The 14,517-nt window shown below is 34.9% G+C and overlaps 3 protein-coding genes across 6 annotated transcripts in view; 1 reads left to right on the top strand and 2 right to left on the bottom strand.

Moving 5' to 3' along the window:
- Window positions 1-594: 594 nt before the first annotated feature.
- LOC123307267 (40S ribosomal protein S17) lies at window positions 595-1,204 on the bottom strand. The gene is made up of 2 exons (XM_044889505.1): window positions 1,081-1,204; window positions 595-1,019 (listed from the first exon to the last, which is right to left on the bottom strand). The coding sequence occupies exon 2, from the start codon at window positions 1,013-1,015 to the stop codon at window positions 623-625; it is 393 nt and encodes a 130-aa protein (XP_044745440.1). The 5' UTR covers window positions 1,016-1,019; window positions 1,081-1,204; the 3' UTR covers window positions 595-622.
- A 226-nt stretch (window positions 1,205-1,430) lies between these two features.
- Window positions 1,431-2,486, top strand: LOC123308070 (NADH dehydrogenase [ubiquinone] iron-sulfur protein 4, mitochondrial). The gene is made up of 4 exons (XM_044890607.1): window positions 1,431-1,591; window positions 1,650-1,791; window positions 1,848-2,023; window positions 2,143-2,486. The coding sequence occupies exons 1-4, from the start codon at window positions 1,533-1,535 to the stop codon at window positions 2,321-2,323; spliced, it is 558 nt and encodes a 185-aa protein (XP_044746542.1). The 5' UTR covers window positions 1,431-1,532; the 3' UTR covers window positions 2,324-2,486.
- Window positions 2,487-4,017: 1,531 nt separating this feature from the next.
- LOC123308066 (sodium channel protein 60E-like) overlaps window positions 4,018-14,517 on the bottom strand; it is a 176,680-nt gene continuing 166,180 nt past the window's right edge. For 3 of the 4 annotated variants that reach the window (XM_044890601.1, XM_044890598.1, XM_044890599.1), the window contains 12 exons: window positions 12,766-13,081; window positions 12,348-12,623; window positions 12,096-12,200; window positions 11,850-12,041; window positions 11,021-11,309; window positions 10,773-10,966; window positions 10,174-10,649; window positions 9,383-9,602; window positions 8,931-9,070; window positions 8,242-8,551; window positions 7,134-7,187; window positions 4,018-5,295 (listed from right to left, as the gene is read on the bottom strand). In XM_044890601.1, the coding sequence (XP_044746536.1) occupies window positions 4,756-5,295; window positions 7,134-7,187; window positions 8,242-8,551; window positions 8,931-9,070; window positions 9,383-9,602; window positions 10,174-10,649; window positions 10,773-10,966; window positions 11,021-11,309; window positions 11,850-12,041; window positions 12,096-12,200; window positions 12,348-12,623; window positions 12,766-13,081 (3,112 nt within the window). In that variant the 3' untranslated portion in view covers window positions 4,018-4,755. The remainder of the gene's footprint in view (window positions 5,296-7,133; window positions 7,188-8,241; window positions 8,552-8,930; window positions 9,071-9,382; window positions 9,603-10,173; window positions 10,650-10,772; window positions 10,967-11,020; window positions 11,310-11,849; window positions 12,042-12,095; window positions 12,201-12,347; window positions 12,624-12,765; window positions 13,082-14,517) is intronic. The other variant, XM_044890600.1, reaches the window with a different exon arrangement.

Genomic DNA, 14,517 nt, shown 5'->3' with positions numbered 1-14,517 from the left:
GTTGAAATGCAAAATGTTTCATTGTTGCAATATAATCAGGCACTTCATGATAAGATAAATTGAGTCATCATTTACATGAAAAAATAAAACTCAATAGCTAGCCCTATAAGAATTCATGGACCAAAATGATGTTTTAATTTCCCTAGGTTCAATGACTGATAAACATGCAAACCCTAACTCAAAATATTTCATAGAAACACGAGCGTGTTTGTAGTTTTTCAATTGTAGCATTGAGTATTAATACTCAATGATTGTAGTAATATTCTTAGCAGTACCTATAGAATGAAATCCATCGCTTAAAAATATTTTTTTGAGAGACCTTTTAATTTTTATATTAATTGTATTATATATTTATTTCTTAATTGAATACCTCATTTATATTCAACTGACGAAGGTACTTGAAGATCATGCTTAGAAAATTTAGTTTCGAGACTGAATATGTTCATTAAACGAAAGATAAGCATAGACGTTACACTTCCTACAATTTGAACAATGAGCATGTTGCAAGTTTCAGTCTACAGAAAAACTAATAATCATTTAGTGAGCTAGACAAGAGTAATGTTAACTTTGGGATAACTAATTCAATAAAAGAAATATAGTTCAATTTGTTTATTTGACATACTTAAACTCTTCTATAATTATTCGTATTTGGTTGGGTCAGCTGTAAACCAGGTAGATTTATGAAATTCAGCTGCTTCAACATCTCCTTGGTATCGTTATCAACCTCGATGATGTCACTATCCAATGCAGAAACGGCTGGTACGAAGTTGTCTCTTCGTTCTCTCTCTTCTTCTTGAAGCTTGATAGAAATACCCCTCACTTGAGAATACCGGAGTCTCTTCATCAGATGTGTAACAAATCCAGCGATTTTATTACGAAGAGGCTTTGTTGGGATATGAGCTACTTCTTCGCATACCCTTTTATTGGTGTGGAAATCTAAGGTTAGGCGAGTATAGTATTTTTCTATTATCACTTTGGATGCTTTTTTAACAGTCTTTGTACGAACACGACCCATGGTGCTATTAGAAATTAAAACAGAAGTTAAAAACTAGGATTTTATGAAAAAATATGATAACTTACCTTCAGAAATGAAGAAAACACTAGAAATACAACCGAGGAGTATAAACGTGCTTTCCAAAAGGAGCTAGCGTCAATCAAGAACCACAGAGAACACAATGATAAGTGAGGTTAGACCCGAGACCCGAAAGCAAAGAGTAATGCTCAAATTCATAGAGTAAAAAGCATTCTACTATTTTTCCTGAGATAGACTTATTCTTATTATTGAAAAGAAGTTAATCTTTTTAACTTTTCATTATTTTTATATTAAATTAAATAGTTCTGAGGAACTTTTATGTGATGTGTTATGTGGTATAGTTTTGAATTTTTCAGAGAAACAGTTTTTGAGTATGTTAAAAATGAACTACAAAAAAGCGTGATCCAGTTTGACGTTTTCGATTTTTGAGGTTAAGAAATTTCCAAAATACTCAGCACTGTTTGATAAATTTCTTAAAATTGTGAGAGTAGGTCCCAAAATGGCCTTTATATCTTCAGGATCTAAAACTTTGATGAAAATTACTCCTGTTTTGAAAAGGTTGTCATCATTTTCATTTATGATATGAGATTTTTATTTTTTCCTTTTCAAATTTCAGGAGCACTGCTGCTATTTCCAATACCTCTATCAATTATAGTCCTAGAGATGCTAAACCAATAAAAAAAGAACTGGCTCTTCTTATGCCAGAAGAATTGGAACAAAGAAAAAAGCTGGCTGGTTACATAACAGTCGATGAAAAAGTATGATTTTGAGGATCTATTAAGAGTAAAACATAAATTTCGTAACGATATTTTAGACAGATATTTCTCCTGTAACTGGGGTGCCAGAAGAGCATGTGAAGGAACGATGTGTACGTATTTATATGCCCTCAAAGAACGCAATGCAGAGTGGAACTAACAATTTGGGTCATTGGGAAATTGATTTTGATAACAGAGAAAGATGGGAAAATCCTCTTATGGGATGGTGCTCTACGTGAGTTTTTGAGTTTATCATAAGCTGAATTCAATTAATTCAAATCCATAACTTTATACTTGCAATCCATATTGCTTTGGAACCAACTGGTCTATTTGCAATTCTGGATACTTTTACAGAGGTGATCCACTGTCTAACATGAAAGTTCAATTTGGAAGTCCTCAAGAGGCTATTGAATATTGTGAGAAGAATGGCTGGCAATGGTATGTCCAGGAGAGCAAACTGGACAAGCCTGTGAAACCTAAATCTTATGGTATCAACTTTTCATGGAACAAGCGCACCCGAACTTCAACAAAGTAAGAGGTGTTAATGGGTATTCTAATTGTAAATAATTCTGAGTCGAAATTCAACATGTATTGAAACTTACCACAAAATCAAATAGATTGGGAATATAACTTGGTATTCAATGTTATTAATTATATTGTCATTGTTTGATTTGAAAATAAATAGAACCTCAAGTCGATTAATATTTTATTTTAAATTCAAAAGCTATAACTTCTGATAATAGATTTGTACATAATTCTACTCATAGGTGACTCCTCTATATTGTTCAAAATTAACAATGATATTCAAAAATATCCTGACGAAGGCAATCTATGTTAAATTTATCACCGGCAACTTCCAGACTGGCTAACATAAATAGATCATTCATATGAGGATCAGAAATAAAAGGTGTAGGAATGAAGGAAAAATTTTCCGTTTATTGACATCACTTATATAATTCGTTGAAATATTATTTGTGCTCATACAAAGCACAAAAGATATGGGGTTGAACTTAAGAAGGGAGGGATAAAAAGTTTTATATTGATCCAAATGTATTCAAGGACACAATTTCTTTGAATGTCTATAATTTCTGCTCCTCACATCATTGATAAACAATAATTTGGCCAATCACTATACAAACTTTATAAATATTTTGGCATTAAATTTTTTCAACATCATCCATAAATTGCAACAGATAATATGATAACAGTATACAAACAAAGCATAGTAGGAGATTGAATACTTTATTTGTGACCTTATTTTTCTTAAATATATCACAATTCAACATAACGTTATCAAGGAAGAAAACTTCTTAAATTATTTTCCCAAGCTTGAATTCACACAAGTGTAGATAAACTTTGTAGCCAAAGTACAATGTCAGATCATATAAAGGCCTGAAATAATGAATTCCAAAGAAAAGTTAAATATATACTATTGAAAGTGGTGAGTAAGGTCTCTCTGAATTTGATACTTTTTGCAACTTTCAATTTTGTAGTCTGATTGTACTTTGACCACAGCATGTTCTGAACTACATATGAGAATGAGTATTTACAATGTTATATATTTAATAGATTGATCTCTGGCCCCATGAGAGTTGTGAGTAGCATGCATTTAATCTAATTTTATCAGTTTATCTTCGTTTAATTCTAAAAGAACCCAGAGGGAAGAGTGCAAAAATTCTGATGTTGGAAGTTGAAGAAAGGATTTTCTTGATTGTCTCCAATAACTGTTAAATTTCTAATGTTTCTATGTAAGATATGTGGAAAATTTTCATTAAGTTCATCATAATCAATTCACAACCATAAGCTTTTGTTTGTGCAATTCATTCTACAAATTATCAGCATAAAACTAACCTTAGGCCTTTAGTATTTTTCAAGAATACTTAGGAAGTATTTAGAATGGAAAAATAGCTAAAGCAGATAATTTGAAATCTATTAAATGCGGGGAGAATGTAATGTATTTTTAATTATTAATAAATCGAAATTTCAATTAGAAATTTTAAATTCAGTTATTCAGATTTTTTAGAATTGTTGTCAGCTTCCTTAGCAGAATTCAATTCTCGTCATCAAATCCTCTGTAAGCTCAATAGCAACGTTTAATTTGAGTGACCTAAATTGTTATTAGTTTCATTTTCAAAATTGGTTCAACAAGAAAACTCATAACATTTTCGGGATTTATACAAAATAACGATACAACAATGTCTTCAGGAAGTCGTATTCCAAATACCTATATTAAGATTAAAACTATATTTGCTGAGATTGTATATACATACTTTCGGTGATATAAACGAAATATATTAATTTAATTGACTTAACAATATCATTCACTTACAGCGTAATCGTAGATTTAAACTTGATCTACAATGAATAATATTTACTTATAATGTACTGTACATTATTTATCGAGTTAATATGTACATTCATGCTTGACGCATTTGAATTAGAATTAATCCACTTTACCATTTCACAAAAATTCTAACTGAAATATAATCAATCAACAATTAAATCTATATCCTACTTAGTAAAGCGAAATTTTACAGCGTTTCGATGAGATTCATCGATCACCAAAAGAAAAGGGAAATGAATTGCACAACTGAGCAATCAATCAAATTTTCACTAGATAGAAATCAAGTCTTCATATTTCTTATTTTCGAACCGTTCATTTGGATTATGACGTATTCATATTCAAAAAAGAAATTCCTGCTTCTGAAGAAATTCTTAGGATATGAGCAATAAGAATATAAGCCGGACTATTATCGATAATTTTAAACCGGGATTTGGTATTCGGCTGAGAAATATCGTGGGTTGCAATAGTATTTCCCCTTTCAGTTGGTCAATATTCTTCAGTATATTTTATCACTATCAGATTTATACTTACTGCTCCTATTAAGTCGAAATTTCTCATAATAATCCTAATATCTAAATTACGGTAAAAAATTATTGCGTTAACCGTCTAACGTAAAGTTCAGATCAGCTATCCCTAACAGTACTATTCGAACTAAGAGCGGTATCAACAATAATGTCACTCAACATTTCGTCACACTTCTCTTGTTCAGCCTGTTCCACGGTTAGTTCAGGAGTAGATATATCCTGATCTGGTTCATGATACTCTTCGCTTTCCCTATGAACCAACACCTGAACCACGGTGGCCTCGCTTTGTTGCCTCTGGAGAGTGGGCTTGGTGGCTATAGAGTCTGGAGAGGCTTCCGTGACCAAGATACTCACATCAGTGGAGTTTTGGGGCTCGCTTCCTGCTCGATGGGTCTGGGAGAGCATCGATGTAGGCCTCGTTTTGCAGGATCCACCTCTCTTTCTTCGAATTATGCTTCCACGTTTAGGCTTGCTGTCTTCTGCCGTGCCTGGGTGAAGGGTTTGACTGGTAGTGACGTTTCTTTTTGGAGCAGGTGGAGACTGTGACACGTCCTCGTTCTCTACGGCGTCCTGATGCCTCAGGAAGAAGTTGTAGATGCTTCTACGTCTAGGTTGTTGGGTTGGCGTCAGAGCATCACCCTATAAAATTAATGTAGGAGTGTTTGACTTCAATGGAGACGATTGAGTATACCAAATGGGAAGATTTAAAAGGTCACTGTGACAAGCAATTATCAGAAGCTATATGGCCAACAACCAAGTTCAACATTTTCCTTGGCTGAATCCAATGAATAATTATTACCTAATTCAAAAACCACTGAATCAATTTTTTTTTATGCTTGCTAAACGAAGATTCCGACAGCTTTCTTCTACTTTCATATACACTCGGAGTACTTCGAATTGTTGAATAATTTTGAAATATGAAGATTGTAATGATGGAAATGACTGAAATGAGTCAAATAAATTTTTCCCAATGATGGCGCAATTTCAGTAAACTTATAATGAGATCAATTCATGGAGAACCTTAGATACCTAATCAGATTTCAGTTCAAATAATGGATAATCATCAACTTTATGAACGTGCACTAACTACAACACATTTAATAGAAGGTTTCAATCACGAATCTCATATACCAATCAGATAAGAAGAAAACATCTATACTTAATGTGAATTACAAATTTCTCGAAGCATGTTGAATGTATAATACCTAATGCGTATAAGTAGAGTGATCAACTTTTCTACGATTAAAAGAGGATCAAATGAATAAACGAAAATACGAAAAATTACTTATAGAACAACTGGAATAATGAAAGAAAATCACAAAATAAAAACATTCTACTTTAAATATCAAGATAGGGACAACATATTTCGAAGTGAGACAACCTGAAAAAAGGACCTGTCATCTTGTCTTCAACCTTTTTGGAATCAAATTATCGACTGCTTGGCCCTATTTCTAGCTCTCTAGATTCTATCAGAATCTGAATCATATGAGATATTCACTAGTTTGCATATGGTCATTCAACCACTGCACGTGTTTCGATATGACAATATGATAGCATCTTCAGGTGCACGTGGAGGTCGAATCATAAGATTCATATACTTATGAAATTAAAATCAGTGTTTTTTTGTGAGTGTATCATGATGTTTTGGTGTTTATTAAGTGATTTTTAGCTGTAGTGTTAGTGGGGAGATAGTGTTGAAGCAGTTCTACAATGTTTAATGAAGAAGTGAACAGAAGATAATCTATTTTACCTAATTAAACGTATCGACCGCGTACAATGTTGCACAATTGATAGGGAGCACAAAGAACGCTGACGGCAGAGAGCCGAGGATTACCGCAATTGGACAGTTTGCGATTTAAGTCCTTGTTTATTTACGGATGAATCTATCGTTTGGTCAACTCCGATGGACGCACCATTGTTTGGAGGAAAAGATGTCGAAGATATTCAAAACAGTATATGGTTTCCACAACAGCTTTTGGTGAAGGTTTCATAAGTGTATATGCGGTTGCATTTATCTGAACTGTAGTAAAGAGGTCAATTCAAGATAAGAATAAAAAATGAAAAGGCTACCACTTTTCGTTCGTACCAACTAGGGACCAATATAAAAAATGAGCTGAATTTTTGGTATTCATAATTTAGGTGACAATTCATTCATATAAGGAATACAGTATAAAAACAGGAAACAGGTATATGTATATTATCAGAGTTTTGAAGACAGGTCCAAAGAATACATTCCAATTTCATTATGCGTGAAATTCTGGATCGAAAATACAGAATTGAAGAGTTCAAGATGTTGAAGCTTGAAAGAGTAAGAAATTAGGTAGGTACACTTAAACTCAACATTGAGGTTTAATGGATGAAGTGAGCAATGAAGAATATCTTAAGCTTATACTGGGTATATCGATGCAGGTTTGAGCAACTATGCGTTAAGATTGATACGAGAGGGATTTCTCGCTTAGGACACTGCTCTCACTTACCACTCTCTTCGGTTGGTTTAAGAATTGGGGTGACGGACATGAATGTTGCTTAAACTAAAATTGAAAAACTCTAATGAAACAACGAACGCCAATATAGAAGAAGATGAAATTGGTGGTTTTTCGAATAATCATATCTGTTTTATCATATTGAGTATGATCTATTATAAATTAATGAAGAATTAATTAATTCATTCATTTCATACAGATACATAAGAAGGTATTAATTGCGAAATGTGTTTCATATTGTATAGAGGGTGCGTCTTTTGACACGAAATATTTTAACAGTAAATTCTGGAGGCCAAAAGAAAAACTTTTTTCCTAAACCATTTTTTCTGATTCGGCCCTGATAAAAAGATATAGCCATTTTAAGTTTTCATAATGGGCTGTGCCACCCCTGAAAAACAAAATTACCTTCAGAATAACTATAGCTAAATTTGTGACATTATTACACATCTGTGGATCTTCTGATTTTGGACAGAGTTGTATTCAGCCGAAATACTCAATTTTTCGAATTTCACTGAAACTTTTTAATTGTTGAACATCAAATTACTCGAAAACGGCGCATTATACGAGAAAATATGAAGAATACTTTTATTTTACAAAACATTCAAATATTCATTCGATAGCGTCCAACTTAGTTTCAAGAGTTGGGTTCTTTGAATTTTTGGAATTTTTATGGTACGTAATGGTCATAATGAGAAAACTGGGAAAAGTGGGTGATATCTTTTGTGTTCGGAAAAGATTCATCAGATAAATGAAAAACTATTTTCCGAAATTAATTTCATTCGATGAAACCGTTTAAGAAATAGAACTGAAATTAACTTTTTTTATGGTGTTCAACAGCCTGTATCTTTGAAACCGAGCCGATTCGGAAAAAATGGTAGAGGAAAAAAGTGTTTCTTTTGACCTCAAGAATTTCCTGTTGAAATATTCGTACGAGTCAAAGACTTACCGTGTATATTTGTAATTTTGTCAGGTAGAAAATATGAAGAAATGGATTCTTCTTGTTCCACGCGCCTGACCTATTTCGAAATACAGGGCGTACCACCAATTCTGCATCTTCAATTTTCTCAGTTGATGAAAAAATGCAAGTGAATATCCCACTTACGATTCTTTTCTCCTTATCTGGAGTAGCCTCGTTGACCTTGATGCTCACGACATCGCTGGCGTCGTGCTTCAAATCCAGCTCCTCCGGATCCATGTTGGTCGCGCTGGAGAGTAACAACAGCGGGAGGTTCAACCAGGGGCCGCCCAACTCGCTGAGGTCACTCGCGTCCGATGCCCTGGAGGACTTGCGAGAAGAAGCGCGACTCCCTCGATGTACGTGCAAGAAGGCCGACAGCCTGCCCTGCCAACCCCCTGGGGAAGAGTTCCTCGTCTCGGCTTCCTCCTGTTCCCTTTCGCGCTCTTTCTTGCGCCTTCAAGAGATAAGGGTATTCAGAAAATGGAAACATTTCGAAACATAGTGTATGATAATTTTTTTCTCATTTATACGAGGTTGCTGGGCCCTAAGTACGGCCCTGTCGCTTCACGCAAATTCGAGAAAGCGTGTCAGGGCTCGTTTCGGTATGACTGGAGCTTGAAAAGAGTTTTATTGAGTCCACAACTTACTGCTGTAGGGCATCATTGATTAAAATCAATGATGATACTTACATTGTATAAATACAATGTAAGTACTATTTTGATGTAGAGAAGACAGCATTACCAAAGACTGATTTCACCAACAACAGTCATTTTAGAGGATTATATTAGACGAATTACGTTTTGCGTTACAATTACTCTTTGAGAGAAACTCACCGGAGATAATCTTTCCAAGTACGTTGGATAAGCCTCGCAGCTTTATCCTGTCTCTTCCATATTCTCGTAGAGGAGACTATTTCAAGTTCTTTTCTAGTTGGGAACTGCTTCTTGAATTTTATATCCATTTGTTCCTGAAGCTACAAACAACAAAAAATCATGTCGATTGGTTTTTTCATCATACTTCTTATATTTCTTTCTTCACTGAAGAATATTTGAACCCAAATAGATGTCTAGAGTCTAGAGATTTGAGATTATGTTGAATTTGCAATGTTCCCCAACAAATGCTTTATATCATATCCCGACTGGATTTAAGAAAAAATACCGAGAAGTTCTTAACCGGAAAAACAGAAAAAAATAGGGAAGAAACCATTCGAATACCTAATTGAATGCTATTAAAATGTTTCCTGGTTTAGATACTGAGCAAGATTGCAAATGTTTTCCGTTCTCACCTGTCTGAAGGTGTCAGTCTCCTCCACATGACCAAGTACGTGCTTCACCAGCGCATGCAGGATATCCAGACAGTGAATTTCATTGCCTTTGGCTATTGGCAAATTGAAACTGACCAAAGCCACCGTGTTTGGTTTCGGAATCCCCAGAGGTGGATCTAGCGAAGCTATGAAATCTGACAGTTGGGAGAACCTGATGAACTGCGTTGCATGTGGATCATATCTAGAACATTTTCATTAGTTAGGTACTATATGGGCGATTTCAAGATTCGTTAATGTTTGTTTCATTTACATATGGGACAGATATAAATCACATCAAAATAAGGAAGTTTTTCTCTCTCAGAGAAAATGCAAATTGCCTCATCTGAAAACTAACAGAAGGCGAACCAAAGGGTAAAAAATACTATGAAGTGCTTAACCACCAAGTTCGTTTTTTTGGAAATAAGAGACCAATTTTCGAGATTAATTGGTAGTTGAAGGTTGAAGGTCAGGTAACAAGGGAAGTCCCATAATGATAAGAAAAATAAAGGGATGCAAAGAGTTTTCTGACTGGAATTTATCAACAACATCTTTATTGACCAATAGTGTGGCTTAATGCAGACTTTATATCATATGGTAAGGGATCAAAATGCTTGTTTTGTTTGATAATCATCAACGCCCAATGGTATTGGTATACCAATTCTTCTCAATATGAAGTAGTTAGCCCTATACGAACGCTAGTGTTGTACCGGACCAGTTCTGATAAAGATGTACCTACGTTTTAACGAACCTTTAGAGAATAAAAATCTACTTACTTGCTCCACCGGATGTAGAACATCTCCAAATCGTCCTCCACAATGCCGATCTCCTCCTCCTGATGAGCCTGATTGAAGTTCTCGAGAATAATAGCTATGTACATATTGATGACGATCATATAGTTGATGATGATGAAACTGGTGAAGTATATGATCGCCAACAACGGATATCCGCAGTCTCCATTGCTCTGCTCCCTGTAATTTGGATCGCAGTCCGGATATTCGATCATCAGGCTCTCCAGGACATCGTTCCAACCGGCAGAGGTTATCAGCCTGAAGAGCAGATGCATGGATCTGCCGAAGGTTTGGAAATTGACCATGTCGTCCAGCGCACCCTGTTGCCGGACGTGGCCGAAGAGAAACATGCCGATTATGGCGTATATAAAAGTAATTAAAGCTAATAGAGCCCCTATGTTGAATAGAGCAGGCAAAGAAACCACTAGGGCGAACAGCAGTTTTCTTATGCCTTTAGCAGCCTGCAACAGAAAAATGAGGGCTTGAGAATGAACTATGGTCAGCGGTTTCGAATGCTTTAAACAGCTGTTAGGTTTCATTTCACCAAATGAGACATTTATACATTGAATAATTAAATTACTCACCTTGATGAGCCTTAAAATTCTTCCTATCCTAAAAACCCTAACTACTCTCAACAACGTAGGAGAAACAGGAAAGTCTATCATGATATCCTCCATCAGTATGCCAAGAATGGAAGCCAGTACTAGTAAAAAATCAAACACATTCCATGGAACGGTAAAATAGTGATACCTTAATCCTATTATTTTAACTATTGCCTCTAAAAAAATACCCTCAGTCAGGTGATTAATTGTGGAGAAAATAGCTATCTCACCTAAGCCGAATACTGTCGTAAAAAAAGCATTTCCAACTTCGAGGATGAAAAATACGGTATGAGGTTGGTTGTAATGTTCGATGCCCATACTCAACATGTTGAGAAAAATCAAAACGAATATGGCTATCTCGAATCTCCTCGAGTTGGAAAGATCGTAGAACATGGCTAAAAATTGGTTCCTTGGTCTCTTGATGACCTTTTGGGGTTTCTTTCTACCTAACTTTTTCATCGCAGTGTAGTATTGTTTCTGGCTGTCCGTGAGGAACATCTCCAACACACCTCCTTCGTACTGCAAATCAGACAAATTTTGAGTTTTACTAAGCAAATCGTTCATTCAAATCATTCAAAATCAAAAGTGCTATAATTTTCTTGAAAACATTTTCAGGATAACGTGTGTAGTGTGTGAATTTCTTGGGTCAGTGCCCACATGTGCAAGGAGGGCAAAATTGGATAGGGTTGAATGTAACCGTAAGAAATGGGATGTTTCAGACCTTGATCATGACCTTGGTAATGACCAAAACAACCGCATCCCTCTATCTCCTTTTGCTTTCAAGTTATAAGTGATATCGAAAAATAAATCTAACATTCTATAGACACTTTTTTATGTAATAGAGGCACTAACTCAAAGATCTTAACTTATAACAAAAGAAGATACAGGGATGCTGTTTTCACCATAATCAATCTTTTGCAAATCGAGGTCAGAAATGTGCCATCCATCTTTCCCTAGCTGTTAAGGTTATGGATCTGTCATTCAATCCCATCGAATTTTGCCCACACTGTGCTAGATCTAGCACATTATTTATTAGTTGACAATATTGTTCAGACTAACCTTCTTCTTGAGCATATTGAAATTGTCGATAATAACTCCTATAAATAGATTCAACGTGAAGAACGAACCACATACGATAAAAATTACAAAATAAATGTAGGCATATAAATTCGCTTCTCTCTGAGGCTGTAAATTGACACCTCTGGAATCCACGGCATCTGCCATAACTTCCATCCAGCCTTCGAAAGTTGCCTGAAATGTTCCATGGTTAGGATGAATCTCGTTATTTCAGCAAAAACTACTCACCACTTGAAATAAGGCTAAGTACGCTATCCCCACATGATCGAAGGAAATTTTTGAGTTCTCCCATGTATAGTTCAACCTGTCGCAGTCCCACCTGTTTTCTACGATCTGAAACAGTTATAATATAAGGGGGATGCTCATCAAGGCTCTCATGTAGATCTTTGAATTGATAGCCTGCGCAAAAATTGAATGCACATTTTTTTAACACTTCTCATATACGCATCTATTTTCTAACATTAAAGAATATTAACTTACCGAAACAGGTAGAAGTTCCCCTTCCTCATCCACACATTTATAAAATTTTCCACTGAAGAATTGCACTCCCATAATGGAGAAAATAAGCCAGAACACCAGACACACCAATAACACATTGAAGATACTGGGAATTGCATACATCAAGGCATTCACTACGATTCGCATGCCTTGCCATCTACTTATTGCCCTAAGCGGCCTTAAGGCTCGTAACGTTCTCAACGAACGTAATACCCGTAAATTTTCGTTTTCTTCGATCAGAAGACTGAACAGCGATACCTGAAAATTCGGAACACCTAATCAGTATTATATTAATTGTCGATTTAGAACTATGTATTTCAAAATTATATGGAACACCAAAAATAGTCTTCTGGCAAGAATACTTTTTTACCACATAAAAATGTTTGAATTTATTACTTACAAATACAATTAAAAAATCCAGTAGTGTCCAGAAACTTGTGAAGTATTTGTGAAAACCATGAGCGATCCATTTCAGGAACATTTCGATGATGAAGATGATTGAAAAGGTGAAATTGGTCCAGTAGAGCACCCTTTTCAAATCGGGGTTGTCGTCTAGGTGGATATCTTCAAAACAGAGGGTAACACTAGACGCGAAGATCAAGACTAGGACGAACCATTCAAAACTAGGGGTATCAACAACTGAGAGAACTCCTGTTCTCATTTTCGTCCATTTTTGGCCTATCCTAGTGTTCAGGCATTTCTCGAAACCATTACATCTACAAAATTATAATCACTTGTAGTTATCGATTTCATCAGAAATGTACTTCATGCTCAATGCAATGAAAATGAGCTTATCTTGATATTTTTCATATCCTAAAGCGAAGCATTTTTTAGAAATGACTGCTTCCCAAACAAATTTCTAAAAATACTCTCGTATGCTATTCTACTTTTAATAGTTGAATTCAAATCCTAGTATTTAGATGAAAAATTAGATACAGAAACAGAAGAGCTGAATTTCATAAGCAGAACTCTCAACTTTGCTACTTATTGAAATAATAAGTGTGAAATTCTGGACAATCGTTTGTTTAGGCTTTTGAATACTCAAATTTTTTTCAGACGTCTTCTATTTTTTTCCTATCCCATATGATTGTTAAAATTGCCTGATAAAATTCAAACTTTCTCTTGCAGTTCGTAAAACTGATAAATAATAATATGTAAATCTATCTTATTACCGATTCTGTGAGTAGACTCAACTTACAAGTGGGAATTTTTTTTATGTTATTGAACATGTGAAAACAGTAAATAAGAGGGATTGCAACCAATACAACCGAAAAAAAGGAATGAATAAAATTTGTAAAAAAATTGAGGAAAGTCCAAAATCTCTGGAGAATTTTTACAAAAGCGGCAGTTTTAAATTCAATACTATCCCAGATATAATACAAAGTGTTTCACGGAAAATGTCCATTGGAACCGAATGAGATTAGTGGATCATGATGAATGCCATGTATCTCTTCAATTATAATAAAATATTCTAAGTTGTACATCGGGTTTTATAGGAATTGAAATCAAACTTTGTTATTCAAAATGAAACATAATATGTATTTCATAACATTTTTAGGTTCTTCTTCTTCCGCAACGAGACGAGCATACTTTGGTTAAATAGATCCCAGGAATTCATTAATAGATCCCCAAATTTCATAAAAAACTCATTCGGTTCTTTAAATACTTCTAGTGGATACTTTTCGTGTAACACCAAATACCTTGTATATTTGCTTAATTCTTGTGCTATAACATGACTATCAGATCAGCACTAGAATTGGATTAAATTTCAAGCAATTGGCGCCTACATTTTAACGCCCTGTCTCAAAAAGCCAAGCGCAGTACCTATTTTACCGAATTCGTAACAACTAATATACTCTATCAGCGTTAGGATATTACTGCAACTCATTATCTATTGTTTAATAAGTAGGTATTGACCGTCTCAAATTTCTAAGCATTTAACTAGATTCTAATGAAGATAAAAGCTGGAAGAATTTTGTTCTATCAAAGCCATATTTGATTTCAAGAGGAAGTGTACTTATTGCACATGCTTTTTGCAATAAGGTAGTCATTCAATGGACTGACCAGTCACAGAGAAGAGAAGATTAAGACCATAATCGCTGATTAACGTGCATGAAAATGATGAAGTCCACAATCTTGATATGGATGCTTA

This window comes from Coccinella septempunctata, chromosome 2, assembly GCF_907165205.1.
Source record: "Coccinella septempunctata chromosome 2, icCocSept1.1, whole genome shotgun sequence".
NCBI lineage: Eukaryota > Metazoa > Arthropoda > Insecta > Coleoptera > Coccinellidae > Coccinella > Coccinella septempunctata.
Note: the sequence above shows the minus strand (reverse complement) of the source record. Positions and strands in the feature narration are given on the sequence as shown.

Excerpts from the sequence above, each read along its gene's own strand:
- LOC123307267 (XM_044889505.1), bottom strand. The coding sequence starts at position 1,015 with ATGGGTCGTGTTCGTACAAAGACTGTTAAAAAAGCATCCAAAGTGATA.
- LOC123308070 (XM_044890607.1), top strand. The coding sequence starts at position 1,533 with ATGGCCTTTATATCTTCAGGATCTAAAACTTTGATGAAAATTACTCCT. Across the intron at positions 1,592-1,649 it reads ATTACTCCTGTTTTGAAAAG|GAGCACTGCTGCTATTTCCA; the intron begins GTTGTCATCATT and ends TTCAAATTTCAG. Across the intron at positions 1,792-1,847 it reads ACATAACAGTCGATGAAAAA|ACAGATATTTCTCCTGTAAC; the intron begins GTATGATTTTGA and ends ACGATATTTTAG.